At 39.1% G+C, this 15518-nt stretch overlaps 1 protein-coding gene across 5 annotated transcripts in view; it reads left to right on the top strand.

Moving 5' to 3' along the window:
• Positions 1 to 15518, top strand: part of gramd4a (GRAM domain containing 4a) — a 323835-nt gene that overhangs the window by 251672 nt on the left and 56645 nt on the right. For all 5 annotated transcript variants that reach the window (XM_039761079.1, XM_039761080.1, XM_039761078.1 and 2 more), the window contains 2 exons: positions 8470 to 8518; positions 12777 to 12848. In XM_039761079.1, the coding sequence (XP_039617013.1) occupies positions 8470 to 8518; positions 12777 to 12848 (121 nt within the window). The remainder of the gene's footprint in view (positions 1 to 8469; positions 8519 to 12776; positions 12849 to 15518) is intronic.

The raw sequence follows: 15518 nt of genomic DNA, 5'->3' as shown, positions 1-15518 counted from the left end.
AGAGCCCTAGAATGTGAAGTTCAGTAGTTTGGAGAAAAAAATGCCAAACAGAGTCAGTGCAAGGCCTCATCCTCGTTTCACACCACTCTTGATCGGGAATGGGTAAGAAATGTCCTCATCATTGCTGACCACACCATGTGTATCTTCGTGAAAGGAGGTTATAATACTAAGCAACTGGGGGGAGCAGCTGATTTTCTTTAGCAGCTAAAACATACCTGTCCTACTCATGAAGTCAAAAGCTTTGGTAAGACTAATAAATGCAATGTGTAGTGGTTTGCCTTGTTCTCGGCATTTCTCTTGGAGCTGACATATAGAGAAGATCATGTCGACTATGGATCTTTCAGCCTTAAAGCCACAATGTGATTCTGGATAAGTGCAATCAGCAAGTACTTTAAATCAAGTTAGAACTACACAGGCGAAGACCTTGCCTACAATGTTCAGGAAGGAGATGCCCCAGTAACTGTTGCAGTCACTGCGATCACCCTTATTTTTATACAGGGTGACTATCTTGGCATTATGCATGTCCTGTTGGTACCTTGCCTTCCCTCCAGCAGAGGAACAAGATATAATAAAGTGGTGCTCTTTCTTGTCATAAGTCATGATGGCAACACTGTAGATAGTGTTTCTGAGGAAAATTCATCTTGCTTCTGTGTGCTGCTGTTTTCAAGCCTCTCTACGAATTCCTTGTTTGTTTTTTTTTTTTCCCTGTGTACGTGGTCTTGCTGATGTTAATTTTTGGTTGACATTTCTTTTTGGAATGATATAATTTCTTTGGTTTGAGCTTTACCTTTGAGACAATCAGGGAGTGGTCAGTATCACAGTCTGCACTGTGGTAAGCTCTGGTGTTGCATGCACTGTTTAGAAAATCATGTCTGGTGATGACCAAATCCATCTGGTGCCAGTGCTTTGACCTTGGGTGTCTCCAGGAAGTTTTACGACAGGCTTTGTTCTGAAAATAAGTATTTGTTACACAAAGACGGTGATGACAGCAGAACTCAAGTAACCTCTGGCCATTCTCATTCATTTTTTCTATGCCTTGATGACCTAACATGCTTTGCCCGGATTCTCTATTCTGACTGCAGAAGTGGCATTTAGGGTTAGTGCATAGTTGCACACAAGGTTTACAATACCTGCTGATGCAAAGAGGCATAGGATGAAAACTCTTTCTGTGCCACCCAATCGAGGTTCAATCATGCGGAGCAGGGTGTTCCTGACAGCAGAACTTGTTTCCTGGTTTCCTCAACACATTTCCCCTGCCAAACGAAGGTATAATGTTCTTTCTCCAGGGATCCACTGTGTGGTAGCCTTGTTTCCTGCAGTGCTGCTATGTCAACATGCAGGATTTACAGCTCATGATCATTTGTTGTGGTCTTTCGAGCATCTTCAAATTCTTTCAGGTCATTGGATAGTCCAGTGCGCATTGTTTGCACGTTCCAGCTTGAGATACGAAAAACTGGGGTCTTAAGCTTTCTCCAGTGATATATTCCTGGAAAAAATCTGAGCTCCAGGCACCCACTGAAGCAGGCAGACCGTGGCGGGTCAACACCTTACTGGCCAGGGTCTGCCCGGCTTGAGGCGGGTAATAGTTGACCAATGGGACATGAAGATCCCTCCCACCGTCAAAAACAGCCCATGGCATCCAGCTCTACACCAGTTCAGCAGGGACTTCTAAACCGTAACTGCTGTATTCCATGTTGTGCTTGCACTGTGAGGTGAGACTGCAGTGACCTCTCCAGGGTGCAGGCCTGGGTAACAGTATATGAGGGCCTTGTGCTGCCCAGACAATAAAGGTCCCTCCTTTCGAACGTGACAACTAGATCCAAAGGAATGCAAAACATTACATTTGGAGCCAGCTTGACTATAGGAGTTGCTAGAAGAAGGTTCAGTATTGACATCCAACTGCCTTCGGGGCTCCTACTCCGGGTTAATTCCTGAAGACTTTCCCATGACTGGGTATAGCCACAAGACAACAGTCGCTTAAAATCAAAATTTTCCTTCTCTTAGATGAGCGGTCCTCCCAAACTGATGAGCCCCATCTGCCCAAAGCAACTGGTTTTGGTGTCACTAACATCATCATCTCTTCTCCTGTTAGTAGAAACCGTTCTGCTGGACTTAGAAACTAAGCCACATGTGAAGGCCAGGAGCTGGTCTTAGTTGTCAGAGGCTATATGAGATGCACACCACCATAGGATTATTTGTAGATGGTGAGAGCTTGTCCCAACCCCCCACCCTCGGCTATGACACCTTTTGGAACCAAGGGAAGAAAAGTATCTATACTAATAAAAGGCAAAGCCCTCACTCACTCACTCACTCACTCACTGACTCATCACTAATTCTCCAACTTCCCGTGTAGGTAGAAGGCTGAAATTTGGCAGGCTCATTCCTTACAGCTTACTTACAAAAGTTGGGCAGGTTTCATTTCGAAATTCTACGCCTAATGGTCATAACTGGAAGGTATTTTTCTCCATTAACTGTAATAGAGTTTAGCTGGAAAGACGTGGGGGGAGTTTCGTGTGACATCATCACGCCTCCCACGTAATCACGTGAACTGTCAACGCAGTGCGTAGAAAATCAGGAAGACCTCCAAAAAGCGCTTAAGAAAACTTGCATTATATAATTGAGAAGGCAGCGAAAAACAATAAGAAGCGAGCGAGTGACATATACTACCATATTCATGAGTCCTGCTACCTCGGAAAGAAAGCAAGGTGCAAACCTAAACTTTAAATTAAGTTCATAGACAGGCTACCGCTGGCGTTTCACATGCCCACAGGAATGCGGGATACAAGTTTAATGAGAGGACGCAGGATATAAACGAGAGTTTTGATCACTTTGTAACTAAGTTAAAATTGTAGGTGAAGGGGTGTGCTTATGCAAATTCCGAGACTGTGTTTGTGGGGATTGACAGTTAAGGCGGGTGGGGGAGTCACGTCATCATCACCCTCCCATTCATCTCATTTCGTTCTTAGCACAAGCACAGCTGAGAAGCTTCGATGCATGTGCTCCTTAACGTTAAAAATAATGCATTTAATCACACTTTGCATTACAAGCAAAGGGGAGCTTTTGTCAATGCATGATTTCCTGGTACACCTTACATTGATCACCGTATCCCGATTCATTTTACCCTCGCACCACCTTAGTTTGAGAAGAAGTATGAAAAATATGAGGTTAACACAGAAAAACAGATCACCAATTCAAGCTTTATGAATAATCGATTCGCCATCAATATTTGTTTTGGTAAAGCCATCCTCCTTCCATTTTATAAGTTTTCCGCCACTAGCCATGATTAAATGAACGGTAAAAAAGTAAGAGCAAAGCGAGGGTGACTTATTTAGGCAGGCATTTATATGACAGCAACACTCATGACAATGTCAATCATGTTACGTTATTATTAAAAGGTTTCCTTTTCTTTTCATTACTTCTTTAACACACTACTTCTCCGCTGCGAAGCGCGGGTATTTTGCTAGTATATATAATATATGAATTACCTCCAAAGAACGCTTAGACTTTTGATATCATGAACGTGTGTACAAAAGGGGTCTCCTGCCCAGCAAAAGTCGAGCAGCCAGCGCGCACGCCTAGCTGTGCCGGCCTTTGAGACGCTGACTGCGCTTCTGCCTTAAGTCAAAGTGAGCACTTTTAATTTTTCTTCCTCCCCTGCGCTATAGCCCAGACAAGTGCAAACACGGGACCCCTTTTCTACACCACGGCAAAATAATATTAAGGCGATTCACACTTTCTTTTGCACGTATACGATTATGAGGTCCTCAGCTCGGATTATGAAGATACGCACAGGAGTGGAAGACTGACAGTGCCATCACAGCTGATTAATGGCGGGACGTCTCACCAGTCTACACAAGACACACGCGACTGTCCCAGAAGATGCTCATATCGTCAGCGAACACATCTCTCTATACTATATAAAAGGAAAGGCAACTTTCCTTTCTTTACACCTTTTTTCCTTTTATCCCAAACCAAAGCCTTTCTCTCTTAACATTGCAAAGGACACAAAAATAATTTTCTTTAATTGCCGGTAAGGCACATTACCAGAGGCACAAATTTGAAAGTTCACATAGAAAATGTAATTTCTATACCACAGCCGTCGTGTAGCGCCTTTCAAAAGGGATCTACTACCGAGAGATGATCCATATACATTTTAGCTGCTGTTAGTTACTTACCTGTTGTGTTACACAGTCTTTAAAATGTAGTTTACCCTCAACCACTCCAGTAGTGCTCAATGTACCTGTATTTTCTTAAAACGTTAATGTTTTACTGTTTAATAACTTATAGACTACATTTTATTATTTTTCCCTTGCAATCAGTGACCAAAGCTATACACACACATATAGACACATACAAACATACACACAAGTATATATATGTACACATATATATATATGACAGCAACAATCCAAGCTGTGATAAAACAGTAAAAAGGAGGCATGTCAGGCGTGGGTACATTTTCTGATGCAGCTAGACGAAAATAACTTTGACGCTGCCACCAAATACACAAAACAATTACATTGAGAATCATGTTACGTTATTTTCAAAATGTTTCCTTTTCTTTCTCTTTCCTTCTTTAACACACTACTTCTCGCTGCCAAGCGGGTATTTTATATATATATATATATATATATATATATATATATATATATATATAGATAGATAGATAGATAGATATGAGAACAACACTCATATCAATGACAAAACAATTACATTAACAATCATGTTACGTCATTTTTAAAATTTTTCCTTTTCTTTTTCGTACCTTCTTTAACACACTACTTCTCCGCTGCGAAGCGCGGGTATTCTGCTAGTTATAATAATAAATAAGTTGAAAGGAATTCTTTTTTTTTTTTTTTTTAATTGTATTGATTTTATTGTAATCATTCCATATAAATAGATACATTTTTACGAAAAATAGGATTGAAAACAAATCAACCCCCACCCCTGAGAAAGAGAGCATAGCCAACGGAATACAACTTAAAGCTAGTAAAAATAAATAAATTGGTGAGTTTAATAGGCGCATAAAGATAAATGGAGAAGAAAAAGAAGTGGGAAGTGAATCTACTTCCTTGGTCTTTTAAGAGCTTATTCTAAAACATTATTGATCAGGTCCTGCCAGATTTTGAAAAGGTTCTGCACAGATCCTCTAAGTGAGAATTTGATTTTCTTTTCCAATTTCAAATAATATAAAACATCAGTTACCCATTGACTTCAAAGAGGAGAGTTAGGATTCTTCCAGTTTAGCAAAATAAGTCTGCATGCCAATAGTGTAGTGAAGCCAATCACGGTTTGTTTGTCCTTCTCCACTTTAACCCCATCTTGAAGAACACCAAACACAGATGTTAATGGGTTAGGAGGTATTCTGACACCAAGACTGTCTGAAAGGCACTTAAACATTTTTGGCCAGAATGATGTTAATTTGGTGCAGGCCCAAAACATGTGACCCACTGAGGATGAAACTTGATTGCAGCGTTTGCAGGTTGGATCTTGCCCTGAAAACATTTTGGACAATCTTAAGCGAGACAGATGTGCTTGATATATAATTTTGAGTTGAATAATTGTATGCTTTCTGCATATAGAGCTTGAATGAATTCTCTGCATTGACTGTAAAATAATTTTATATATTGCAGAGATGCTGTACGAGTCCTCGAAACTGAGCAATATTTTTTCCAGCATAGAGGAAGGTGGGAGATGGGGAAAATTGGGCAGGTTCTGTTTAACAAAGTTTCTAATTTGAAGATAGTGAAATAAATGTGCTGCTGATAAATTACATTTGGAATGTAATTGTTCATAGGATGCAAAGATGTCTGTATAAGTTGAAAGGAATTCTGATCCTAGTCACCATTTTGTAGGATAAATGCAAATACCATTTTATTTAAAGTTAATCTGTGAGATTTGAACATGCAGTGTATGTGGTATAAAATTATTTGTTTGCCTCTTGTACATGCATGTGTGTAAATAAAACAAAACATGAGACACCAATAAGACATGACAATTGAACACTAGGTTCATTTGGTTATGATCACTTTAGTTCATTACTCAAGTTGATTATGTTCATTTTTTAAATGATAGTTATAATAAGATAATACAATAACTTCTTCTTAGGTAACACCTTAAAAAAAAAAATCCAATTTTATTTTTTTTTTTAGCTCTGTTGAAAAGTTTTTGCTGATTTTGACTGGTACCTACTGGGTATGCACAAATATAGTTTTGGTTTTACTGCATCACATAGGAATTCTGAGAAATAGACATTCATATGTTTAGTGACAGTAACGTATTTAGTCACGTTTATGTTTCGTTTAAGCTATTAAGTTCAACAGAATTAAGTGTTTTGCTCCTGATTTTCTTTTGTATTCACTGTCTGTTGCATCACGTTACAGTGTCCAACAGTAGTCAGCAAGCATTGACAGATTCCAGTTGCCCTGGTATCGTTTCTCCATCGTAGCAAGGTCCTGGTGAAACCTTTCACGCTGCTCGTCACTGACAGCACCGAGATTTGCGGGGAAGAAATCCAAGTGTGAATGGAGGAAATGAATCTTGAGTGACATATTGAACTTCATTGTCTTGTATTCTTTGAGAAGTTTGTCTACCAGCTGAATGTAGTTTGGGGCTAAGCAATTGCCCAGAAAACTGTCAACAATGTCTTTGAAGGCTTTCCAGGCAATTTTTTCCTGCCCAAATAAGAGAGCTTCAAACCGCTTGTCATTCATAACATGTCTGATCCGGGGGCCAACAAAAATGCCCTCTTTGATCTTGGCGTCAGTTATTCTTGGGAACATCTGTCTTAAATAACGAAAATCTTTGCCTTCCTTGTTCAGTGCTTTCACGAAATTCTTCATGAGTCCCAGTTTTATGTGAAGAGGAGGCAAAAATATCTTTGCCAGGTTGACAAGCGATTCATGTGCCACATTTTTCTGTCCTGGAACTAACTTTTTATGAAGTGGCCAGTTCTGTTGAGAATAGTGCGACTCTTTGGCACAGCAGATGAAACAACAGTACTTTGTATAGCTAGCTGCAGTTCTAGTAAAGAGCAACGACTTTAAGATCTCTACAGATATTCCAGTTGTACCTGCTATACTGGACGTGCTTCAGCAACAGTTCCATATTCTCATACGTTTCTTTCATGTGTGCTGCATAGCCAACAGGTACTGAAGGATAAACGTTGCCATTGTGTAGCAGAACAGCTTTCAGGCTTAACATTGACGAATCAAAGAAGAGACGCCACTCTTCCAGGTTGTGATCACAACCCAAGGCCGAGAACAATCCTTCAAAGTCATAACAGAAACAGAGACTATCGACTTGTGCAAAAAATTTTGTTATATCATGATGTCAGCCTCGAAACGCAGAAATTTTCGTACCTGGTGACAGCAAACCCCATTCCTGCAGTCTCGAACCCAGCAGCTCGGCTTTTGCTTTTGACAGACCCAAATCTCTGACCAAATCGTTCAATTTGGACTGTGTTATCACATGTGGATCGCCTGATGAGCACGGTTCAAAATCCAGGTCAATGTCACTGTCAGTACCCTGCATTGCAGTTTCTTCATCTGGTTCGTCTAAGGTCCAATCCTCTGGTGGTTTCGGAATTGGAAGACTATCATCATGTGGCACGGGTCTCATTGCTGAAGGCAGATTAGGATATTTAATTGACTTTTTGTTTTTGGCAGAGAAGCCGGACACATTAGTCAAACAGAGCCAGACTCTCAGACTGACAGCACATGTCACACAGCAAATGTGAGGCGCCCATTCCTTGTCTTGATCACCAGTTTTGCAGCCAAAATACAGATGATAAGCTTTCTTCACAAGAGCAGTCATCCAGCATCTCTAAGGCGCAAGTATATATTCGCTACAGATATAGCAGAATGTATCGCGGCTGTTACGACACTGACAAGACATATCGCCCGACAACAAAACATCTATAGCATCAAGCTTACTTACTGTTCACAGATACTATACTTCGCTATACTGATACTATACATACACACTGACTATCTATATAAACCTAATGAGCAGGATCGGTGTATGCAAGCCACCTTTATAGCATGCTGAGGCAGCATCAAGCTCGTTCAGATCAGCCCAGGATGTCAAGTGCCACAGAACAGCTTCCAACCTGGCCTGATTCCATGCCTGGACATGCCCAGGCTGCACAAACCGTTAAGTCACTTATGGGAGCGAAAATGTTTGGATACAAATATAACAAAAAATCATAACAAAACTGAAACGGTACGTGATGGGTAAATTTTGATGTGATATTCATGATCAGCACCCAAAAATCTATAAGAAACACCCAGCAGTGTTCAAGAAGCAAAATCTTTGTTGTGCAGTGTAATTGATCTTTTTGGATAAATAAGGAAAAAGACAGCCATTTCTTAACTTGCAAATAGTTTACCATAAAGAGGTTTTAACTTACCTAACATATAATCAGCTAAACATATTTTTGCATGTTATACTGTTTTTTTTATTCTGCAGGGGTTGGAGAATACAGTGGAGCATTGTGCCTGAAGTCTCAGAACCTGTGGTAGGTAGCTTCCATGCTTAACACAGAAATCATTTTAAGTGACGTGTAAGCCATTAACCTTTTTTTAATATGAAACTAGTTTATCATCACTGGCATATACAGTGGTGTGAAAAACTATTTGCCCCATTCCTGATTTCTTATTCTTTTGCATGTTTGTCACACAAAATGTTTCTGTCTGTGGCTGTCTGTGTGGCAATTTGTATACTATCTGTGTTGGGGCCAGGGCAGCTGTACGCATCCTGGTGGTCTACAATACATTATTCCTTTAGTAGATTTGAGGATGTATTGTGTATCGCTTAAACAAGAGTCAATGGTAAAATTCTTAGGAATGAGGATATAGACAAAAAATTAATATGGAAGGTAATATATCCCTTTAATGTTCTCAGGTGTTTAATTGAGTGTGATTAGTGCAATAGGAAGTGTCTTAAGCTGCTGTATATTAGAACTATAATTGATTATAAATGCATTTCATATGGGTCGGCATCACAGTCAGTATTAAAATGCCTTGATAAAATTCAAACCCAGGTTTTGAGAATACAGTGGTGTGAAAAACTATTTGCCCCCTTCCTGACTTCTTATTCTTTTGCATGTTTGTCACACAAAATTTTTCTGATCATCAAACACATTTAACCATTAGTCAAATATAACACAAGTAAACACAAAATGCAGTTTTTAAATGATGGTTTTTATTATTTAGGGAGAAAAAACCTACATGGCCCTATGTGAAAAGTAATTGCCCCCTGAACCTAATAACTGGTTGGGCCGCCCTTAGCAGCAATAACTGCAATCAAGCGTTTGCGATAACTTGCAATGAGTCTTTTACAGCGCTCTGGAGGAATTTTGGCCCACTCATCTTTGCAGAATTGTTGTTATTCAGCTTTATTTGAGGGTTTTCTAGCATGAACCGCCTTTTTAAGGTCATGCCATAGCATCTCAATTGGATTTAGGTCAGGACTTTGACTAGGCCACTCCAAAGTCGTCTTTTTGTTTTTCTTCAGCCATTCAGAGGTGGATTTGCTGGTGTGTTTTGGGTCATTGTCCTGTTGCAGCACCCAAGATCGCTTCAGCTTGAGTTGATGAACAGATGGCCGGACATTCTCCTTCAGGATTTTTTGGTAGACAGTAGAATTTATGGTTCCATCTATCACAGCAAGCCTTCCAGGTCCTGAAGCAGCAAAACAACCCCAGACCATCACACTACCACCACCATATTTTACTGTTGGTATGATGTTCTTTTCTGAAATGCTGTGTTCCTTTTACGCCAGATGTAACGGGCATTTGTCTTCCAAGAAGTTCAACTTTTGTCTCATCAGTCCACAAGGTATTTTCCCAAAAGTCTTGGCAATCATTGAGATGTTTCTTAGCAAACTTGAGACGAGCCCTAATGTTCTTTTTGCTTAACAGTGGTTTGCGTCTTGGAAATCTGCCATGCAGGCTGTTTTGCCCAGTCTCTTTCTTATGGTGGAGTCGTGAACACTGACCTTAATTGAGGCAAGTGAGGCCTGCAGTTCTTTAGACGTTGTCCTGGGGTCTTTTGTGACCTCTCGGATGAGTCGTCTCTGCGCTCTTGGGGTAATTTTGGTCGGCCGGCCACTCCTGGGAAGGTTCACCACTGTTCCATGTTTTTGTCATTTGTGGATAATGGCTCTCACTGTGGTTCGCTGGAGTCCCAAAGCTTTAGAAATGGCTTTATAACCTTTATCAGACTGATAGATCTCAATTACTTCTGTTCTCATTTGTTCCTGAATTTCTTTGGATCTTGGCATGATGTCTAGCTTTTGAGGTGCTTTTGGTCTACTTCTCTGTGTCAGGCAGCTCCTATTTAAGTGATTTCTTGATTGAAACAGGTGTGGCAGTAATCAGGCCTGGGGTGGCTACGAAATTGAACTCCGGTGTGATACACCACAGTTAGGTTATTTTTTAACAAGGGGACAATTACTTTTTCACACAGGGCCATGTCGGTTTGGATTTTTCTTCTCCCTAAATAATAAAAACCATCATTTAAAAACTGCATTTTGTGTTTACTTGTGTTATATTTGACTAATGGTTAAATGTGTTTGATGATCAGAAACATTTTGTGTGACAAACATGCAAAAGAATAAGAAATCAGGAAGGGGGCAAATAGTTTTTCACACCACTGTATTATGAGTTGTATGTGGTGTTCAACTTTTTGGTTTATGATTCAGTATCGCCTCTTTAAAATACAGTATTAGTATCTGAACAGCTTTGTTTGACTGTTCCTTTAGTGAGTACTATATGTTGAATTATTAGCTTAAGTTTTTCCACTTATTTACTTCTTTCATATCTTGAATTAAAATACAAAAACAACAATAATTGATTAATGGGAATTATTCTATAGGTTTATGCATTAAGACTGCATTGAACAAAGATGTGGAGCTGCTTGTTTTTACTGTAAAAGTCACATCACTGTATACAAAGTGATTTGGAACTAATTCACTTTTAAAGCAGTATATATTTTTTTAGTAGAGTAACCACTTTATTGGACTATTGGACTTTTTTGTGAAACATTGCCAGACTGTGGTCAAATAAAGTAAACCCTACCATCGCAAAGCAAAAATGAAACTATAAAGGATCTGCCCTTATACTGTCAAACTATTCCATAATTCACACCTACCAGCTAATGCTAATCTGACATAGCATTTAGTCGAACAGCTGAGTATTCACAAGTTTTATTATACATTTTTTCTCCTGTTAAATACATTATCTATATAGATAATTCACTAAGGCAAGACACCCATGGAAAGCACGCCAGAAGGGGCGTGGATTCACTATGCCGCCGACAAGTAAGACACCTATGGCGCACGCAGGATGGAGCCACGCCCACCAACTCCAAGACCATTGGATACGACGACAACTCGCAGAGCCACGCCAACCAACTTGGACGTGACGACACAGAAGAAATAGCGTCATTTATATTTGTCTGTCTTAGAGGCCACATGCACCTCCGAGCCACGTTGACTGTTCATAGAGGCATGTTTCTCACAGAGGTGAATTGCCATATGCAGTGTGTAAAACAGTTTGCGAGGGGTATCCCATGGGATCCTTAAAACAATCCTTTACAACTGAGGTTAAAACACAATGAAGTAAGCAGTCTTTAAAAAACGTGTTTTCGGGTACGACGCACGATCACGTGCACCATAGCAAACTGTTTTGCACGCTACATACAGCAATTCGCATCTGCGACAAACATCAGCGTCTTCTTCATTCACGGACAATTATATGTTGCTCTCTCCAGAGTTCCATCTTTTCATTCACTTTCTGTTGTATCCTCAAACCCTCCCTTTTTACACAAATGTGTCTTTCCAGAAGTGTTCAACCATCAATAAATAAATATGCGGCGTTTGTTATGCTGCAGGTTCACTATTGTGTTCTATTTTGCTCTCTCCAGGGTTCCATCTTTTCATTCACTTGCTGTTGTATTCTCACACCAACCCGTTTTAGACAACCGTATCTTTCCAGAAGTGTTTAGCATTCAATAAATAATTATGCATGAGATTGAGCGTGTGTCTACCCGGCGCAGAGAGGCGTGGGTAAGCCGTTGAGCCCCATTCGGGCTGCAAACCGTGGAATTCCCACTAAGTGCGACTCGTACGCTCCCACTGGTTACGTGGTCGGGTGTCTCATTGGATTATATATAGAAATATATATATAGATTATATATAGAAAAGCAGCCAAAACCGCACAGAGCAATGAAAAGTCTATGTGAGTCACAGGTGCATCTGGACTGTGCAAAGACAACAACGACTCAAGTAATGAGTTGGAGGTGGGCACATGAGCAGGCAGTGCATACTGAACGAAAAATCAGCAGACTACCATGACGGAGGAAGCAGAATGGACGTCCTTCTCCTCTCCTCCCTTTCCACCCTCCGCGCCTGAGCGTCGAGCACCCCATCCCTCCGTCTGGCAGGAGAAGGCGCGATGGCGGTCCGCCAGTTTTCAGTCACGGACAATTGTGTGTTGGTTCGTTCCGTGCATTGTTACAATGTTGCTTTTCTTGCTGATTTATTACATTACCGATTTTTCAAATGTTAATTTTCTCCCTGTGCTTAAAAATCATTAAAAAACTGGCCTGATTATGTGGCGTATGGTACACCGCGGGTTGGCTTGTTATAGTATATTTTATATTTATATTTCCTGAGTATATAGATTAAATCAATATGGACAGTTTCTAAACTAGAACAAATGTGGTTTTTGTTAGTTTCCATAATTAGAAAATTTTTTTTTCTCTTTTTTCTAGGAACCTCCTAAAGAAGATCTTACCGTGTCAGAAAAATTTCAACTTGTTCTTGATGTTGCACAAAAAGCACAGGTGGTCTTTACTAATTATTTGTTTAGTGTTCAGGGCCGGATTAAGGTGGGTGCTATTGATGCTGCATCATTAGGCCCATTCCTGAAATATGCCCAGATGAAAACGGACAAGAATTTTCTGGAAGCTGAACAGTTTTCCTTTGCTATATTAACCTCAAAATAATTCTTAGAATGAAATTTGGAGTCCGACGAACACCTAGACACACGGTTACTTATTATACAGTTACTATTGTTCTTTGCACTGTGACGTAACTATAACGCTGTTATGTTTATTGTTAACCTACGACTTCAAGTTAATGCTATCAATTTTACGTTAAACAGTTTACTTATTAATTTAGCTGCGTTTTTTGCAATATCTTGGGGATTCTTACCACTTTATTATTGTTCGGTAAGTGCCGCATAGTAAATTTTTCACCTTGAAAGTTAGTTGTATAGTAAAAATCAATGGCTATTTAAATGGTTATCTGTAAAAGTAAAACTAAAACTGGCCTGCAGGCCCAGCATGGATGTTTAGAATTTTTAAAATCCTCGACAGGATTCTGGTCTATTATGAAATTTAAATTGTGGACAAATTTTTACCCTCAAGAGCCTGAACTGAGTCACTTTGACCCAATGTCTCTGCAAATTCATTTTTTCTTACTCTGTTTCGTAAGAGAATTGTGAAATTTTGTGTATTTCATTGTTCGGTTTTCTGCATTAAGTGCACTTTTCAGACAATTGCTATTGAATGTTGATGTTACATAGTTTGATGTTAATCTCGAGTTGTTACGATACTACATCGTTAATATTATTCCTGTTCAATAAAGGCTGGCTGGTTGTGTCGCAAGCAATTAAGGCTCCTTGGTCGGTCTGAGTGCACATGTACAGTGAGTGTCGAATGCACATGCACCAGTGCCGAGAACAAATAGGCCTTTTTTGCGCTGCAGCATCAGGCCCAATGTTATCTTAATCCTGCCCTGGTAGTGTTAGGTAATGTCTCTAATTCAAATATGTGTAAACAAGAATCTATCTATCTTTCTATCTAGTAGGTAAATACTTCAGTGATTAGCATTGTCTTGTAGCTTTTAGATCTTTTTACATTCCATACAGTATATAATTTCCATTTACATGGATGTAATGTATCAACGCATAGTTCTTGAAAGTGACTAACATAATCAAGGATTTATTTTCTGTATTTAATAAGATACTTCTTCCTGCAAGTTGCTCCATTGTTAATTCTCTTTCCTAGACAATCATTCTTACGGTGTCAGTATCATTCACATTTGTGATGTTACATTTAAGCATAAACACAATGTGTTATTTGTTCATGGTTTTCTTATGTTGTATTTTTGTTAGATTTCTGGATTAGAATAAGGAACCATCTTTAATGCATTTACCTGTTACTGGGTGTTTAATAATCGATATCTGCTTGTGTTCAGTAGTATTTGTATTGTTTTCTGTGTTTCCATTCCTGTTGAATCCTGTTGAATATTTATCAAGTGATTTAAGCATGGAAAAGGTTCTGTACAAGTATTTTATGTGTAAAATGCTGTCCTGCCAATTTGCCAAGGGATTTTTACTGCCTTGTGCCCAGTGCTTGCTGGAATAAGCCCTAACTTCTCTGCGACCCTGTTCAGGATAAGTGGGGTTGGAAAATGTTTGGATGGAATACTAGAAAGAGAGAAATATCTTCACTTTTTTCCTTATAAAGTTAAAAATCTTAACTAATTCAACTGTCGCTAGTTGACTCAGTTTCACCCTATCCTGCCATTCCATCCAGCTGTTTTACCACAGTTCTTCAAGGTTAATTCTTAATGAATGACCTTCATACTAAAATGAGCCCTATTGCTTATATTGTGGATCCCTTACTCACCACACTTATCAAATCCTGTCTTCATGTCCATAGTCCTGATTGCCTCAACAGTATATATCCCTCAACACAGGTTGTTTGCTGGCTGATTTGAAAATTGTTTCTCTAACCCCATGTCAATTCTTTCATCACTTCATACATTAACTACTGCAAGACCCAACTGGCAAGGTGAACCTTAACTGACTTCATTGTTGTGCAGCGTAAACATAATCTGTTCAGGAAGGCATTTAACTTTTAATGACATCATAAACCTTTGTCTCAGCTTGCTCTCTCTGTCAAAGTGTTTATGATAGTTATCATCAATTATGTTTTTTTGTTTGTCTTACAGCATGTTGCATTTTTTTCCATTTGTTGTTTCTTTTTCTAATCCACAACTTTGTTCTCTACATTTGCTGTTCAATTCTTTTATATTCGTTTCTATCCTGTGTTATGTATTGACCCTTTTCTGTGTTTGTATTCCTGTTTTACCCTTTTGAATATATGTTAAGAACTTAGAAGAAAGGTGCAGTATAAATAAAATTATTTCTTTTTGAGATTATAGTTTTGTGTACATTTACAAAATATGTACTTGCAGGAAAAAGCAATGATCTTTAATGCTGCCATTTGTTCTAATAAAACTATTAAGTTTTGTTTTGTCATGCCTTACAATTCATCAACAAATGATAAAATAATGTAAAATTAACTAATATCGTTAATTTATTTGGCAATCAATATAATATGGATTACCTTCCAAATGAAGCATTATAATTCATCAGAAATGTGGGAGACTTTTTAAAATATTTTGAACATTTTGCATCATAAGGAAAAAAAATACTGTGGTTA

This window comes from Polypterus senegalus, chromosome 8 (assembly GCF_016835505.1).
Source record: "Polypterus senegalus isolate Bchr_013 chromosome 8, ASM1683550v1, whole genome shotgun sequence".
Lineage (NCBI taxonomy): Eukaryota > Metazoa > Chordata > Cladistia > Polypteriformes > Polypteridae > Polypterus > Polypterus senegalus.
Note: the sequence above shows the minus strand (reverse complement) of the source record. Positions and strands in the feature narration are given on the sequence as shown.